Source organism: Lycium barbarum, chromosome 2, assembly GCF_019175385.1.
Source record: "Lycium barbarum isolate Lr01 chromosome 2, ASM1917538v2, whole genome shotgun sequence".
NCBI lineage: Eukaryota > Viridiplantae > Streptophyta > Magnoliopsida > Solanales > Solanaceae > Lycium > Lycium barbarum.
The window spans coordinates 34,296,184-34,311,622 of NC_083338.1; the positions used below are offsets into that span (position 1 = coordinate 34,296,184).

The following is a 15,439-nucleotide window of genomic DNA, read 5'->3' on the forward strand; positions in this document are numbered from 1 at the left end:
GATAGATGAGTTCAAGTTACAAATGATTCGTTATAACATCACCAGAAGCAGTATACTTATGTAGGACTAATTTGACATTCGGGGACGAATGTTCCTAAGGGGGGAAGGATGTTATACCCCGTAAGAGTCCGTGCTTTTTTAATTAAGACAAGAAAGAATGAGTTAAGAAAGTTCAAGGAAAGTTAATCGAGTTAGTAAGAATATCGTTATATATATATGGTTGCCTTAAGTATCCCGAGGTGACATCGTAACCTAAAGGATTTGAAATCGCGTTATGAGCGTATATGAGTATGTATATGTATGTATAAGAGGTTACATGAGGGTCGGAAGAGGATTAGAAGTTAAACGAAGCTGAACGAAATGAATCTAAACAACTTCAGAAAATATCTCGGACCAGATTTTTAGCCCATATTGTTGGAGGTATATCTCCTAGTATATGAGGCGTTTTAAGGTGTTTCAAAAGCCTAAAATGAATTTCATCGAGTCTAGTTTCCAACACAACAAACCGTTCCAACACAACAAATCGAGTCTAGTTTCCAACACAACAAATCGAGTCTAGTTTCCAACACAACAAACCTAGTGTTTATTTAGAGTTTTAACGAATTAGAACGGAGAAAACAACATTATAAACTCGTTTGTTGTTTTGTTGAGATTTATGGATTAGGGGCTGTTTTAATTGAAATTGATGGACTGATTTGAATTAATATTTAGGTTGTTGTAATCATAGATTATGTGATGAGAATGAAGGAATTTGAAGGTTAGAGTTGGAGTTAAATATTGTTGTGGGTTGTTGTAAGGATTATAGAGATAATAATATGGTTTAGTTGCATATGAATAGATGATGTGGTGTCGTGTGGCTGCTGTTGTGTTTCTCAGAAATTTGCTAAAAAGATTGCATGGAATAAGGTATAAGAAGTGCATACGGGTTGCTTGGTGTATTGCAAGTGTTCGTTAGAATTTCGGGCATCGTTATGTTATAGTTGGGGGCTGTTTTGATATGTTGTTGTTTTTGTTGAAATAAAAGAATTGAAGATATGGTTGTGTCCATATGTTATTGTTGGTATTTCTGTGTCAACAGGAGAGCAATTGGAAATTCGGATAGGCGAGTTTATAGGGGAAATGCTGTCGAAATTTCGATAGGCAATTATGTGATTAAGCTTAGATTCTTGAAAAGCTTGAAATTGACAATTGGTAAACATGACCATTTGTAGATTCTGGACGAAATTGGAATTGAAGCCAAGCGAGCATAAGGCGCAATCGAGGTATGTAAAGCCTTTCCCTTTGTTCTTTGGCATGTCTTAGGTGTGCTAGGTGGAGATTTTAGCCTCGGGGGCAATTCTGCTCATCGGAAACCGAGATTGATTTCTTGGTACTATTCATTCAATTCAATTGAACTTCAAAAGGTGCTTTTGTTGAAAAAAAGTGGTTAAACCTCCATAACTTTCACATATGTAATCCAATCACTCCGAAACTTTCCTGGATGACTCCGTAGAGTCTAATGGGCGTGATTCATGTCCGCCACCCCTACTTGACCCGAGGTGGGCCCGTTACCCCCGGCGCCCCTCCTATGGTTTTGTTTGTCTCACTTCGGTGCGACTAGTCTAGGGACTTATGGCTATTGTCCCGACTACTAAACAGGAGATATTTTATCTATCCTGAGACGGATTTTAATTATTATTGAACCAACTGCGGGGACAGAAACCCTGCTATGTGTTGTATGGCTTTAGCCAATGTACTCTTGTCCGGAGTTCGCAGGTAACTCCTGGTTATTATGCTGTTTACTATACGATAGGTGTTATGACCACCTTCATGAGCGTTATAAAATGTTTTTGACATCTAAAACGTTTTGAAAACCTTACCCTGATAATTTGGATAAACTACTTATCTTCTGTATTTTCTGATATACGATTTTGGCATACCTGAATCTTGTGTGATGCATGATCCTGGCACGTGTGATTTATGTTTGGGAAGTAGTGATTTGGTATCCTGTATGGTTGTTTTCTGTTTCACCGAGTCCCGGGCCGGTTATGTGAATATGCGCATATGTAATATTGGCCGCTGGACCCTCGACCGCGGCGTGTCCGACATTGACAGCTGGACCCTTGACCGCGTCATGCCGGACGTGTGGCATTGACTGCTGGACCCTTGACCGCGTCTGCCGCACTTGTGATTGTGCCTGACATAGACCGCTGGACCCTTGACCGCGGTATGTCAAATGTGTGATTGTGACCGCTGGACCCTCGACCGCGGTATGTGTGATTGTAACCGCTGGACTTTTGGTCGCGGTATGTGTGATTATAACCGCTGGACCCTTGGCCGCGGTACGTGTGATAGTGACCGCTGGGTACTTGGCCGCGGTATGCGTGGTAGCGACCGCTGGACTTATGGCCGCGGAAATTGTGCGTTGATTCTTTTATATGTGTGAAACAAAAATGTTTTTCAAAAGAAAGTAAAGCATTTTGACATTCTAACTGCCGTATTTGCCTGCTGGAACCTCTTGGGTATGACTTGTGCACTAGAGGCGACCCTGTGGCGACCTGGTTATTCGTGCACACCCCAGTGCACTGTCCATTGCGCCCCTCACTAAAGGGCCGAAACAGGAGGTAAATGTATACTACCTGTGCTTGTGTAAGTTTATAATTCTGCATGCATGGTTCTGCCTGTTACATTTCTGGACAGCGGATTCGGAGAATGATTCTGTTGGTGTTGCTTCTGCATGATTGAGCCGGACTATGCTTCAGTCGACTATAGTTCTACACCCCTAGCTTCGGTTGCGGGTATGTCAGTCGCACTCTGTGCCCCGATCCGCACGATGATCCTGCCAGTTAGGCTTTGTACCTCTGTTTCATATCACGATTCAGACGGCTACACCCCGTGCTTATGATATATATAGTGGTCCTGGCCACACACTCTGTATTTCCGTTTCGGACTCGGATCCGATACTACCTGTTCTAGTTCTATACTTCTGGCTCGGTTTTGCTTATATTGTTATATTTCTGCTTTACATACTCGGTACATTTCCGTACTGACCCCCTGTTCTTCGGAGGCTGCGTTTCATGCCGCGCAGGTACTCCCAGCTGAGTTGAGGACAGATGGAAGATGTTCCAGTGCAGATGGCAAGCACCATTTGTTCCCAGAGTGCTGCCGAGTCAGATTCTGTATGTTATGCTTTTGGGATCTTACTAGAGACTTTGCAGACAGTGTCGTGGGTATTGGTTGTCGGTATGTGTACGTAATGAATTTTGTATGATCACAAATTTGTTCGGCTTGAAAGCCACGAGAAAGAATATTTCTGAAAGAAAAGTTTTGCTATGTACTTTATTATTTGTTTTAAAGAAAAAAAAGAGTTGACGTGATTTTATGTGCAGCGAGAGTCTGAGGGTTCGCTCGGCCCTAAGTAAGGGTCGGGTGCCCATCACACCCCAGCGAGGTCGGGGTGTGACAGAGTGGTATCAGAGCAGGTCTGTCCTAGGGGTTGTCTGCAAAGTCGTGTCTGGTAGAGTCCTGTTTATGGTGTGTTGCGCGCCACATCTATAAACAAGAGACTACGGGGCATCTAGGGATTGTTGATCTTCTTTGAATCCTGGATCGTGCGATAGAGCCAGCTGTAGGAAAGGAATTTCCTTTTTACTAACCCTTAATTTCAGCTGAAGAACGGTATCGACAGAAGAAAGTGGCCGATGATATTGGAAGCTACACTGTACACAGGTAAGCAACGGTGCGAAAGGGGCATGTTGGATAAGGTAAGTGTCACGACCCAACCCCGTGGGCCGCGACTGGTACCCTAGCTGGGTACCCGTACATACCTATCTGACCGAATTTCGTATCGTACAGATTATTATTATATTTTTTTTCAAACGGATATTACAGAAGTAGGCCGATACAGATACGGCACGCGCGCAAACATATATATATATATAACTGAACATGCAGACATTTACAGATAAGCCGATAAGGCTAACATACAGACGAAACCCGTAACCCACACATCTATCTACAGGCCTCTACAGACATACAGAATCATATGACGGGACAGGGCCCCGCCGTACCCAGAATTTCCATACATACAGAACATACGGAAAACAGAAGATATATACCAAAAGTGTATGCTCCGGATCAAAGGAGCTCTTCAAAACAACTGAATAAGAACCCTACGCTGGCGGCGTATCACCTGGTGCGTCTGTACCTGCGGGCATGTAGCGCAGCCCCCGAAAAACCGGGGGTCAGTACAAAAATGTACCGAGTATGTAAAGCAGAAATATATCAAACATAATCATGATCTGGACCAGAAGCGCAGAAATATAATAAACAGGCTCATAAGCCGGACAGACAGAGTCATAGTCCCGACAGACGGACAGAATCATGGTCCAGACAGACAAAATCAGAATCCCTACGGACATACAGAATTGGAATCCATACGGACATACAGAATCATAACCAGTCGGACAGATAATCCGGACGGACAGACAGAATCATAACCAGTCGGACAGATAATCCGGACGGATAGACAGGATCGTAACCAGTCGGACAGATAATCCGGACGGACAGACAGAATCATAACCAGTCGGACAGATAATCCGGACGGACAGACAGAATCATAACCAGTCGGACAGATAATCCGGACGGACAGACAGAATCATAACCAGTCGGACAGATAATCCGGACGGACAGACAGAATCGTATCTAGGGTACAGGAACGTGGTCTCCACTCCTGCCATTGGCACCACAACACAACATATATCAGAAATTCTTCTCCGATCTCCGTCATACATCATAACATAACCACGGTACTCGGGGGCGGACAGATAACACAGCACCCCGAGCCCGGACACATCATACTTCATAATATATCCTCGGTAACCGGGGATGGACATATACCACAGTACCCCGGAACCGGACACATCATACTTCGAATTTCACATATGGGGCTCGGCGGCCCATCCGCACGATATACATACCGGCCCGGGATCCGGTGAAAGGAATCATAGCACATGCACGAACTGATTAATGAAAAACCACATACGTACAGATCGTCGTACAGATTCAACTGAACAGAAATAGGCCAACTGGCAGATCGATTCAAAGTATTCAGATAGTTTTCAAACTACGCGCCTACACGTCACTTAGGGAGGTACGACAAATCATAACCCGAACTAGATTTTCAGATATCAAAACCATATTGTGAGATTTATATAAAAACAGTCATATTATGTTCAAAATGATAGTTCAGATGTTGCCTGTGAAAAACGGACGGAAATTAGGCAATTTAGATCATTCACGGGGTATCGGGGCTCCGTGGGCCCACCTCGGACCAACTCGAGGCAAGATACATAAATTACTGATAAAAGACCTTATGAGGTCATCCATAATCATTCGGAAGTATTCCGACTCCGTTTAGGAAGGTTTCGTACAAAAGCACCCTTTAAAGATATTTTATAAGGACATGGTTCCAATCTTACTGAAGGAATTGGAGCAGATTTCCATATCGAATTCCGAGGAACGGAGTCGTATTTAAGGCTCGCGGCCGAGCCTATTATGTTCAGAACATGCCTAAGAATGAAGGGAAAGACTTTACATACCTTAGCTGCGTCTTACGCTTGCCCAAATTCAATTCCCGTTTCGCTCAAAATCTACAAATGGTCACATTTACCAATTGTCAATAGTAAGACTTTTAGCATTCTTTAATTCACTATTTGTCTACAGAAATTTGGGCAGCATCTCCCCTGCTTATATGCCTAGCCCGAATTTTTAATTCAGCAGTCAACAACACAACAACAATACCAACATCAATAATATCTTTTTTTCATATCAACATATTCCATAAAACAGCCCACACGCTGTTTTCCAACTTTCATAACTAATTAACTCAATATACAATTATTTAATCGCGTCTTCTTCGTAAATAAACTAGTATTAACACAAATAGGAAGAGATTCATACCTTTCTCCTTTTAATATTGTTGTATCTTCCCTTTTTCACCTTATTTTTATGCCACAACACACCGCCATACGATTCTGCAGTGAAAATTATACGCTATCCGGACTGAAATTGGGAAATTATACCTGGTTTGGGCTAAAATTTGGTGGTGGAAAGTTGGAGAGTTTTCTGGGATTTTTGGGGTGGTGTTCGTGGTTTTAGACTGAAAATGAGGGGGTCTCCCCCTCTTTATAATTGTTTTGGAAGCTGCTAGAAGCAGCTGGAAAAGTGTTCATCGCGATCGCGCTGCCTTCTGGCGCGATCGCGTAGAGTAAATGATTTCCTTCTGCGCGTTCGCGCCCCTCTGGGCGCGTTCGCGCAGGGTGAAAATTTCTGACTGGATGTTCGTTCAGTAAAACGGTCATAACTTTTGATCCCGATATCGTATGAGGGCCCACGACCTATGAATGGAAAGCTAATTCAATTATCTACAACTTTTATTTCTGGGCGTTTTCCCAAATTCCAAACTTATAATACTGTTTTTGCCCCTAGAAGTCAGATCATCCGAAAATGCTTCCTTAAATTGTCCTTTTGGAGGGCTTCCACTTTGATTTGGCCCAAGGGTCCTTCTTGAGTTGTGTTTAACTTCACATATGTGAGTCATATAATTTGTCACATGTCCCAAAAAAAAAATCTTGACGTGTGGGCCCCACCTCAGCTTACAAATAATTCGACGTTCGAAAATGCAGGATATAACAGTAAGAATATTGAGATATGATTGAAAAATAAGGTTGAAGAATGAAAGATAAGGTAGGTAGGAAAGTAAACAGGAAAGTGTAACAGGTGCAGTTTGAATTGGACATGTGAGGTAAGTCTCGACATCTTTATACTTTTACTTGAAATTGTTAAGCCTGTGTGGCTATGATACGATATGATATATATACGTATATATGTTGGCCCTGTGAGGCATTGTTGGTATTTCCTGCGTGCAGGTTTTGGGATAGTAAGAAGTACAGAAGAACCTCTACCCAAATTTTCCCAGAAATATAAAAAGGGTAAGAATTCAATAACAATAGTGCGGTTGCAATATTTTGGATACGTCAACGAAAGGTGTAAGGTGGTTTAAGGCAAAACTACAGAGACATCATTAGTACGGAGAGCAAAAGCCATAATTGGGCCCCGATACTATTGGAAGGTATGAAGGAAGATTGTAAAGTAAAGCATAAAGACTAGTGAGACAACGCTAAGATATTTTCTGGGCTGATTTGAGTACCTACACATACTCGTGTAAAGCTTGCAATAAGATGCATGATAGGAGAACTAAGAGCAAATCTGAGTAAAGAGGCAATAGAAGAGTTGAGTCAAAAATAGAGAAACGACACGAGATAATATGCTTAAAGTGTTATAAGTGGGATTAAGGGAAATTGCAAAATGACTTAAGTGAGATGGTCAGAACGAGCTAGTTACAAGAAGACAGTGAATTTAAAGAGGACGATCAAGAAGAACTCGACTTAAGCTTCAAGTGTAGATGGACATGGTAAGTTGCAGTTGATTACAGAGGTAGCTAAATAGTGTCTACTATATTTGGAAGATCAATATTAACAGATGTCAGGTGGAGAATGGAATTAGGCTAAGTAAAGAAAGGCACAGCATGATAGATGAGTTCAAGTTACAAATGATTCGTTATAACATCACCAGAAGCAGTATACTTATGTAGGACTAATTTGACATTCGGGGACGAATGTTCCTAAGGGGGGAAGGATGTTATACCCCGTAAGAGTCCGTGCTTTTTTAATTAAGACAAGAAAGAATGAGTTAAGAAAGTTCAAGGAAAGTTAATCGAGTTAGTAAGAATATCGTTATATATATATGGTTGCCTTAAGTATCCCGAGGTGACATCGTAACCTAAAGGATTTGAAATCGCGTTATGAGCGTATATGAGTATGTATATGTATGTATAAGAGGTTACATGAGGGTCGGAAGAGGATTAGAAGTTAAACGAAGCTGAACGAAATGAATCTAAACAACTTCAGAAAATATCTCGGACCAGATTTTTAGCCCATATTGTTGGAGGTATATCTCCTAGTATATGAGGCGTTTTAAGGTGTTTCAAAAGCCTAAAATGAATTTCATCGAGTCTAGTTTCCAACACAACAAACCGTTCCAACACAACAAATCGAGTCTAGTTTCCAACACAACAAATCGAGTCTAGTTTCCAACACAACAAACCTAGTGTTTATTTAGAGTTTTAACGAATTAGAACGGAGAAAACAACATTATAAACTCGTTTGTTGTTTTGTTGAGATTTATGGATTAGGGGCTGTTTTAATTGAAATTGATGGACTGATTTGAATTAATATTTAGGTTGTTGTAATCATAGATTATGTGATGAGAATGAAGGAATTTGAAGGTTAGAGTTGGAGTTAAATATTGTTGTGGGTTGTTGTAAGGATTATAGAGATAATAATATGGTTTAGTTGCATATGAATAGATGATGTGGTGTCGTGTGGCTGCTGTTGTGTTTCTCAGAAATTTGCTAAAAAGATTGCATGGAATAAGGTATAAGAAGTGCATACGGGTTGCTTGGTGTATTGCAAGTGTTCGTTAGAATTTCGGGCATCGTTATGTTATAGTTGGGGGCTGTTTTGATATGTTGTTGTTTTTGTTGAAATAAAAGAATTGAAGATATGGTTGTGTCCATATGTTATTGTTGGTATTTCTGTGTCAACAGGAGAGCAATTGGAAATTCGGATAGGCGAGTTTATAGGGGAAATGCTGTCGAAATTTCGATAGGCAATTATGTGATTAAGCTTAGATTCTTGAAAAGCTTGAAATTGACAATTGGTAAACATGACCATTTGTAGATTCTGGACGAAATTGGAATTGAAGCCAAGCGAGCATAAGGCGCAATCGAGGTATGTAAAGCCTTTCCCTTTGTTCTTTGGCATGTCTTAGGTGTGCTAGGTGGAGATTTTAGCCTCGGGGGCAATTCTGCTCATCGGAAACCGAGATTGATTTCTTGGTACTATTCATTCAATTCAATTGAACTTCAAAAGGTGCTTTTGTTGAAAAAAAGTGGTTAAACCTCCATAACTTTCACATATGTAATCCAATCACTCCGAAACTTTCCTGGATGACTCCGTAGAGTCTAATGGGCGTGATTCATGTCCGCCACCCCTACTTGACCCGAGGTGGGCCCGTTACCCCCGGCGCCCCTCCTATGGTTTTGTTTGTCTCACTTCGGTGCGACTAGTCTAGGGACTTATGGCTATTGTCCCGACTACTAAACAGGAGATATTTTATCTATCCTGAGACGGATTTTAATTATTATTGAACCAACTGCGGGGACAGAAACCCTGCTATGTGTTGTATGGCTTTAGCCAATGTACTCTTGTCCGGAGTTCGCAGGTAACTCCTGGTTATTATGCTGTTTACTATACGATAGGTGTTATGACCACCTTCATGAGCGTTATAAAATGTTTTTGACATCTAAAACGTTTTGAAAACCTTACCCTGATAATTTGGATAAACTACTTATCTTCTGTATTTTCTGATATACGATTTTGGCATACCTGAATCTTGTGTGATGCATGATCCTGGCACGTGTGATTTATGTTTGGGAAGTAGTGATTTGGTATCCTGTATGGTTGTTTTCTGTTTCACCGAGTCCCGGGCCGGTTATGTGAATATGCGCATATGTAATATTGGCCGCTGGACCCTCGACCGCGGCGTGTCCGACATTGACAGCTGGACCCTTGACCGCGTCATGCCGGACGTGTGGCATTGACTGCTGGACCCTTGACCGCGTCTGCCGCACTTGTGATTGTGCCTGACATAGACCGCTGGACCCTTGACCGCGGTATGTCAAATGTGTGATTGTGACCGCTGGACCCTCGACCGCGGTATGTGTGATTGTAACCGCTGGACTTTTGGTCGCGGTATGTGTGATTATAACCGCTGGACCCTTGGCCGCGGTACGTGTGATAGTGACCGCTGGGTACTTGGCCGCGGTATGCGTGGTAGCGACCGCTGGACTTATGGCCGCGGAAATTGTGCGTTGATTCTTTTATATGTGTGAAACAAAAATGTTTTTCAAAAGAAAGTAAAGCATTTTGACATTCTAACTGCCGTATTTGCCTGCTGGAACCTCTTGGGTATGACTTGTGCACTAGAGGCGACCCTGTGGCGACCTGGTTATTCGTGCACACCCCAGTGCACTGTCCATTGCGCCCCTCACTAAAGGGCCGAAACAGGAGGTAAATGTATACTACCTGTGCTTGTGTAAGTTTATAATTCTGCATGCATGGTTCTGCCTGTTACATTTCTGGACAGCGGATTCGGAGAATGATTCTGTTGGTGTTGCTTCTGCATGATTGAGCCAGTCTATGCTTCAGTCGACTATAGTTCTACACCCCTAGCTTCGGTTGCGGGTATGTCAGTCGCACTCTTTGCCCCGATCCGCCCGATGATCCTGCCAGTTAGGCTTTGTACCTCTGTTTCATATCACGATTCAGACGGCTACACCCCGTGCTTATGATATATATCGTGGTCCTGGCCACACACTCTGTATTTCCGTTTCGGACTCGGATCCGATACTACCTGTTCTAGTTCTATACTTCTGGCTCGGTTTTGCTTATATTGTTATATTTCCGCTTTACATACTCGGTACATTTCCGTACTGACCCCCTGTTCTTCGGGGGCTGCGTTTCATGCCGCGCAGGTACTCCCAGCTGAGTTGAGGACAGATGGAAGATGTTCCAGTGCAGATGGCAAGCTCCATTTGTTCCCAGAGTGCTGCCGAGTCAGATTCTGTATGTTATGCTTTTGGGATCTTACTAGAGACTTTGCAGATAGTGTCGTGGGTATTGGTTGTCGGTCTGTGTACGTAATGAATTTTGTATGATCACAAATTTGTTCGGCTTGAAAGCCACGAGAAAGAATATTTCTGAAAGAAAAGTTTTGCTATGTACTTTATTATTTGTTTTAAAGAAAAAAAAGAGTTGACGTGATTTTATGTGCAGCGAGAGTCTGAGGGTTCGCTCGGCCCTAAGTAAGGGTCAGGTGCCCATTACACCCCAGCGAGGTCGGGGTGTGACATAAACGGAGACTTATAATTTCCCAACGCAGGAGATATTTTCAAATCTCAGGTAGTACTGCTGTCGTGCTATCCATAGGCATACTGTCTTTCTTTCTTTTGACGATTATTGAGATTCCTATAAATATTCCTCTTTTAAAACTCTCATCTCTTCTAACGCCGCGATTTTTCTTTAGTAATCCCGTCTGTCTCTGATACTTATCCTTGATCACTTGTAGGCCTTCTCACTTCCTCCGTTACCTTTTTGGGGTACATTTGCTGCATATTTACTTGTAACAAAAAAATTCTCTAGTACGAGCGATTCGAATCATAGCTCGGAGCACAACGTATTGCATTGACAAAACTTATTTCCTTGATTTTCTAAACCTTCATTATCTTGTAATGCCTCCTTTCCCCTGTCTGTCTCATAATATACATGCATTTAGTCCATTCCCACTTTTCTTTAGCACATCCTTGCTATATTAGTTCATCTCGAATTTCGACTCCTTCAAGTCGGTACATCTCTTTCTTCTGTACTTGGAAATATTCTAATTCGTCTAAGAAGGTTCTCGTATACCAGTAGCATTCAAGTATTGACCGTCTTTGGTAGTCAATTAGCCGAGCCTAGCGATCTTTCAACTCCTCTAGTCCATATAGTGCCAGAGTTACTATCATTGCACGGTTTGACTTATTTCTCTTTTGCTAATTGAATTCTTGTATCAAGTCCAATGTCCACACATATTGGACACAACTCAAACCACTTCCTTCCTTTATGCCTAATAGTCCCCTAGGTTAATGAATCAATGGTGACATTAGAATTCGTTAGGCTCCTTATATAATGCCTGACTATACTATGCTCCTTCAGCCGTAAAATAGTGCATTACATTTATTCATACGTATATACCATTATTGGTCTGGTCCAAAAAAACTGTGCAGGATTCCGCTTTCCTTCCGCGATGCGGACGGAAAGCGCAATGTCCGTAGACCTTCCGCTTTCCTTCCGCGATGCGAACGAAAAGCGCAATGTCCTGAGACCTTCCGCTTTTCTTCCGCGATGCGGACAAAAAGCGGAAAGTTCTGAGGCCTTCTGCGCAGGACTCCGCTTTCCTTCCGCACGCAATGTTCTGAGGCTGATTTTTGAATGAGAAGTCAATGATCTAGCCTTGGCCTTTCGGAGTGACATGAGGTCGATAGTCTCTGAATAGCTTATGGAATTCGTATCGAGTCCAAAGGAGTAATCGATGATGAGTAAAATAATATTTCCAAGAATCAATCAAATAACAAGACATTAAGATTTGATATACAAAGCATGGGAATGGAGTGGATTTATTACGAAACGCTCTTGTTCATGTTCTAGTTGGGTTCGTGCCAAAGAAAGAAGGAAACGAACACCTTACATACCTTATCCGTCAAGCCACCACTTAAAGAGTTCCTTACATCGAAGCTTCCCTTCACCCGAGCCTATATCTCGAGAAATATATCATTAATCATACTTTCATCGCATTTCCATCAACTTATAAGTGCTCCTCGACATCCTCTCCCCAGTACCCTTGAGATTCCTCTTACTCTTGGTTCTCGATTCCGAGTTGGGTTTATATCATACTAGTAAAAGTCGATACTTTCTCTCATATTCTCACGATTCGTCCTTTTCTTAATTTAGCTCATAGCGTCCCATGGTTTTCTCTTAACTAATTGTTTGTATCATAATCATGCGTCATAGTCCTTCTAATGTCCCGCCGATTCTTGTTCTCATCATGAAATTTTAGTAAAATACGCCCTTTTCTTTCTTCCTTCGTTAATTTCTTATTTCCCTTTACGATAGCATAGCTTGCTCGTATGTATGTTTATTTCTCGTATATTCGTCTTGTTTCCTTTATAATCGTATCTCTATCCCAAGTCCACTATCGTAGGCCATCACTGTTTGCCCTTGGCCAACCTTATTAATTTATTAAACTTCCTCTCATAGTCGCCAATCACATAACTTCTCATAGTCGCCAATCACATAACTTCCTTTCCCGATCTAACCCCAAAGGCACACTCCTCCGGGTTCAACTTCATATTATATTTGCGAAGTGTGTCGAAGGTTTCCTGCAAATGCTTCAAATGGTCCTCTGTTTCGAGTGACTTAACTAGCATGCCATCACTATAAACCTCCATTGTTTTACCTATCTGTTCTTCGAACATTTGGTTAACTATGCATTGGTAAGTTGCACTGGCATTTTTTAATCTGAATGACATTACACTCTAGCAATAAGTACCATATATGGTTATAAAAGAAGTTTTCTCTTAATCCATTGGGTCCATTCGAATCTGGTTGTACCTGGAGTAGGCATCGAGAAAAATTGACATCTCATGTTCGGCCGTCGCATCGATCATTCGGTCAATGTGAGGCATAGGGAATGAATCCTTCCGGCACGCTTTGCTCAAATCCTTATAATCAATGCACATTCTAAATCTATTACCTTTCATTGACACGACCACGACATTAGCTAACCAGTTCGAGTATTTGACCTCCCGGATAGAACCTATTTAAAAAGCTTCGTTACCTCTTCTTTAACGAAGACATGCTTGACTTCAGCCATTGGTCTCCTTTTTTGTTCTATCGGGATGAAATTTTGATCGAGCCTCAACTTATGTGTCGTTACCTCTGGTGGTACACTTGTCATGTCTAAATGGGACCATGCAAAACAATCAGCGCTAGCTTGAAGAAATTCAATTAATTTACGCCTGAGCTCCGGGGTTAATCCCGTGCCCAGGTATACCTTTCTGTCTGGTAGGTGCACGAACAAGATATTTTGTTCCAGTTCTTCCACGGTAGACTTGGTTGCGTTCAAGTCATCTAGTAGCACGAATGACCTGGGCACACCGAAATCATCTTCTTCAAAGTTCAGCCTCATCTCTTCCTTTTCTTCACTAGAGCTTATCAGACCTCCATCTTGTAATTTCTATTTGGCGTCTTTGCCTTTAGTTGGTTCTGCAGCCTTTAGGGACGGTTCTTTTTGAGTTGGGGGTGCTTCTTCCACTGCGAACATCTCTCTTGCCTCGGGTTGCTCGCCACGTACCATTTTTATCCCTTCTGAGGTTGGAAACCTCAACATTTGATGTAATGTTGAGGGTACTGCCCTCATTCTATGAATCCACGGTCTGCCGAGCAATGCGTTGTATTTCATCTCACCCTTGATGACATAGAACACCGTTTGTAGAATAATCCCCGCGATGTTTACTGGCAAAGAGATCTCTCCCTTTGTAGTTTCACTTTCCTGTTGAATCCACTAAGAACCCGAGCAACTGGCATAATTTGGTCCAACAGCCTAAGTTGTTCTATCACTCTCCATCGGATATTATTAACCGAACTACCTGGATCGATCAAAATATGTTTAACTTGAGATTTTAAAAATAAGGATGGAAATTACCAAAGCATCGTTGAAGGGCTGAATGATGACCTCTGCATCCTCATCGTTGAAGGAAATAGATCTTTCGGGTATATAATCCCTGGTTCGTTTCTCTTGAACAATCGAAACTTTTGTCCTCTTCACCATTAGACCTCATGGCATTTCCGTTCCCCCGATTATCATATTAATCACATGTTGAGGCTCCATGGGCTCAACTTGTTTGTGATTTTCCCTGCCTTTGTAATGTCCTTTAGCTCGATCACTTAAGAATTCGCGAAGGTGACCATTTTTCAATAAACGAGCCACCTCCTCTTTCAATTGGCGACAATCCTCAGTCCTATAACCACGAGTACCGTGATATTCACACATCATGCTTGCATCTCTTTGAGTTGGATCAGATCTTAGTGGCCTCGGCCACCTTGCATCCTTAATATGGCCAATTGTCCAGACAAGATCTGTGGTGTTAATGTTGAAGTTGCACGTTGATAACCTCGGGTTGTCCCTATTGTTAGCCGACCCACTGGCATCACCTCTAAATGGCAAACCTCGATTGCTCGGACTGTGATCAGCTCGCCTGTCACTCCTGCTCGAATGATAACTGGGACCGTTTTTTCCTTTATTCGACCTAAAGGTCAAATTTCTCCGGTTGAACATAAGGTCGGTAGCTATCCTTCGATGGCCTTGTCTCTGGTTCGAACGTCCTTTTTGACCTTTTAGAATTCTTACTTCCATCTATCGGACCTGGGGGAAGTTCAAGTTGATCATTCTTTACCCGAATTTTGGATTCATACCTATTATGGACATCAGCCCAAATTACTGCCTCTTATTCCAACAAATTTTCCTTTAACATAAACGAGGCAGTTGAGCATCGGGGTTGAGACCTTTGGTAAAATCTTGGGCGGCCCATTCTTTTGGGACCGAGGGGAGTTCTATTCGTTCCTTCTGGAACCTATTCACGAATTCTTAGAGTAATTCGTTATCTCTTTAGGCGATTCTGAAGATGTCCGCTTTCCCTGCCTGCACCTTCTTGGCTCCGGCATGGACTTTAATAAACGCA

At 42.2% G+C, this 15,439-nt stretch overlaps 1 protein-coding gene across 1 annotated transcript; it reads right to left on the bottom strand.

Annotated features, from left to right (window-relative positions):
* Positions 1–13,935: 13,935 nt before the first annotated feature.
* On the bottom strand, positions 13,936–14,529 carry LOC132628496 (uncharacterized). Its single transcript, XM_060344271.1, has 2 exons — positions 14,404–14,529; positions 13,936–14,250 (listed from the first exon to the last, which is right to left on the bottom strand). The coding sequence occupies exons 1-2, from the start codon at positions 14,527–14,529 to the stop codon at positions 13,936–13,938; spliced, it is 441 nt and encodes a 146-aa protein (XP_060200254.1).
* Positions 14,530–15,439: the final 910 nt, after the last annotated feature.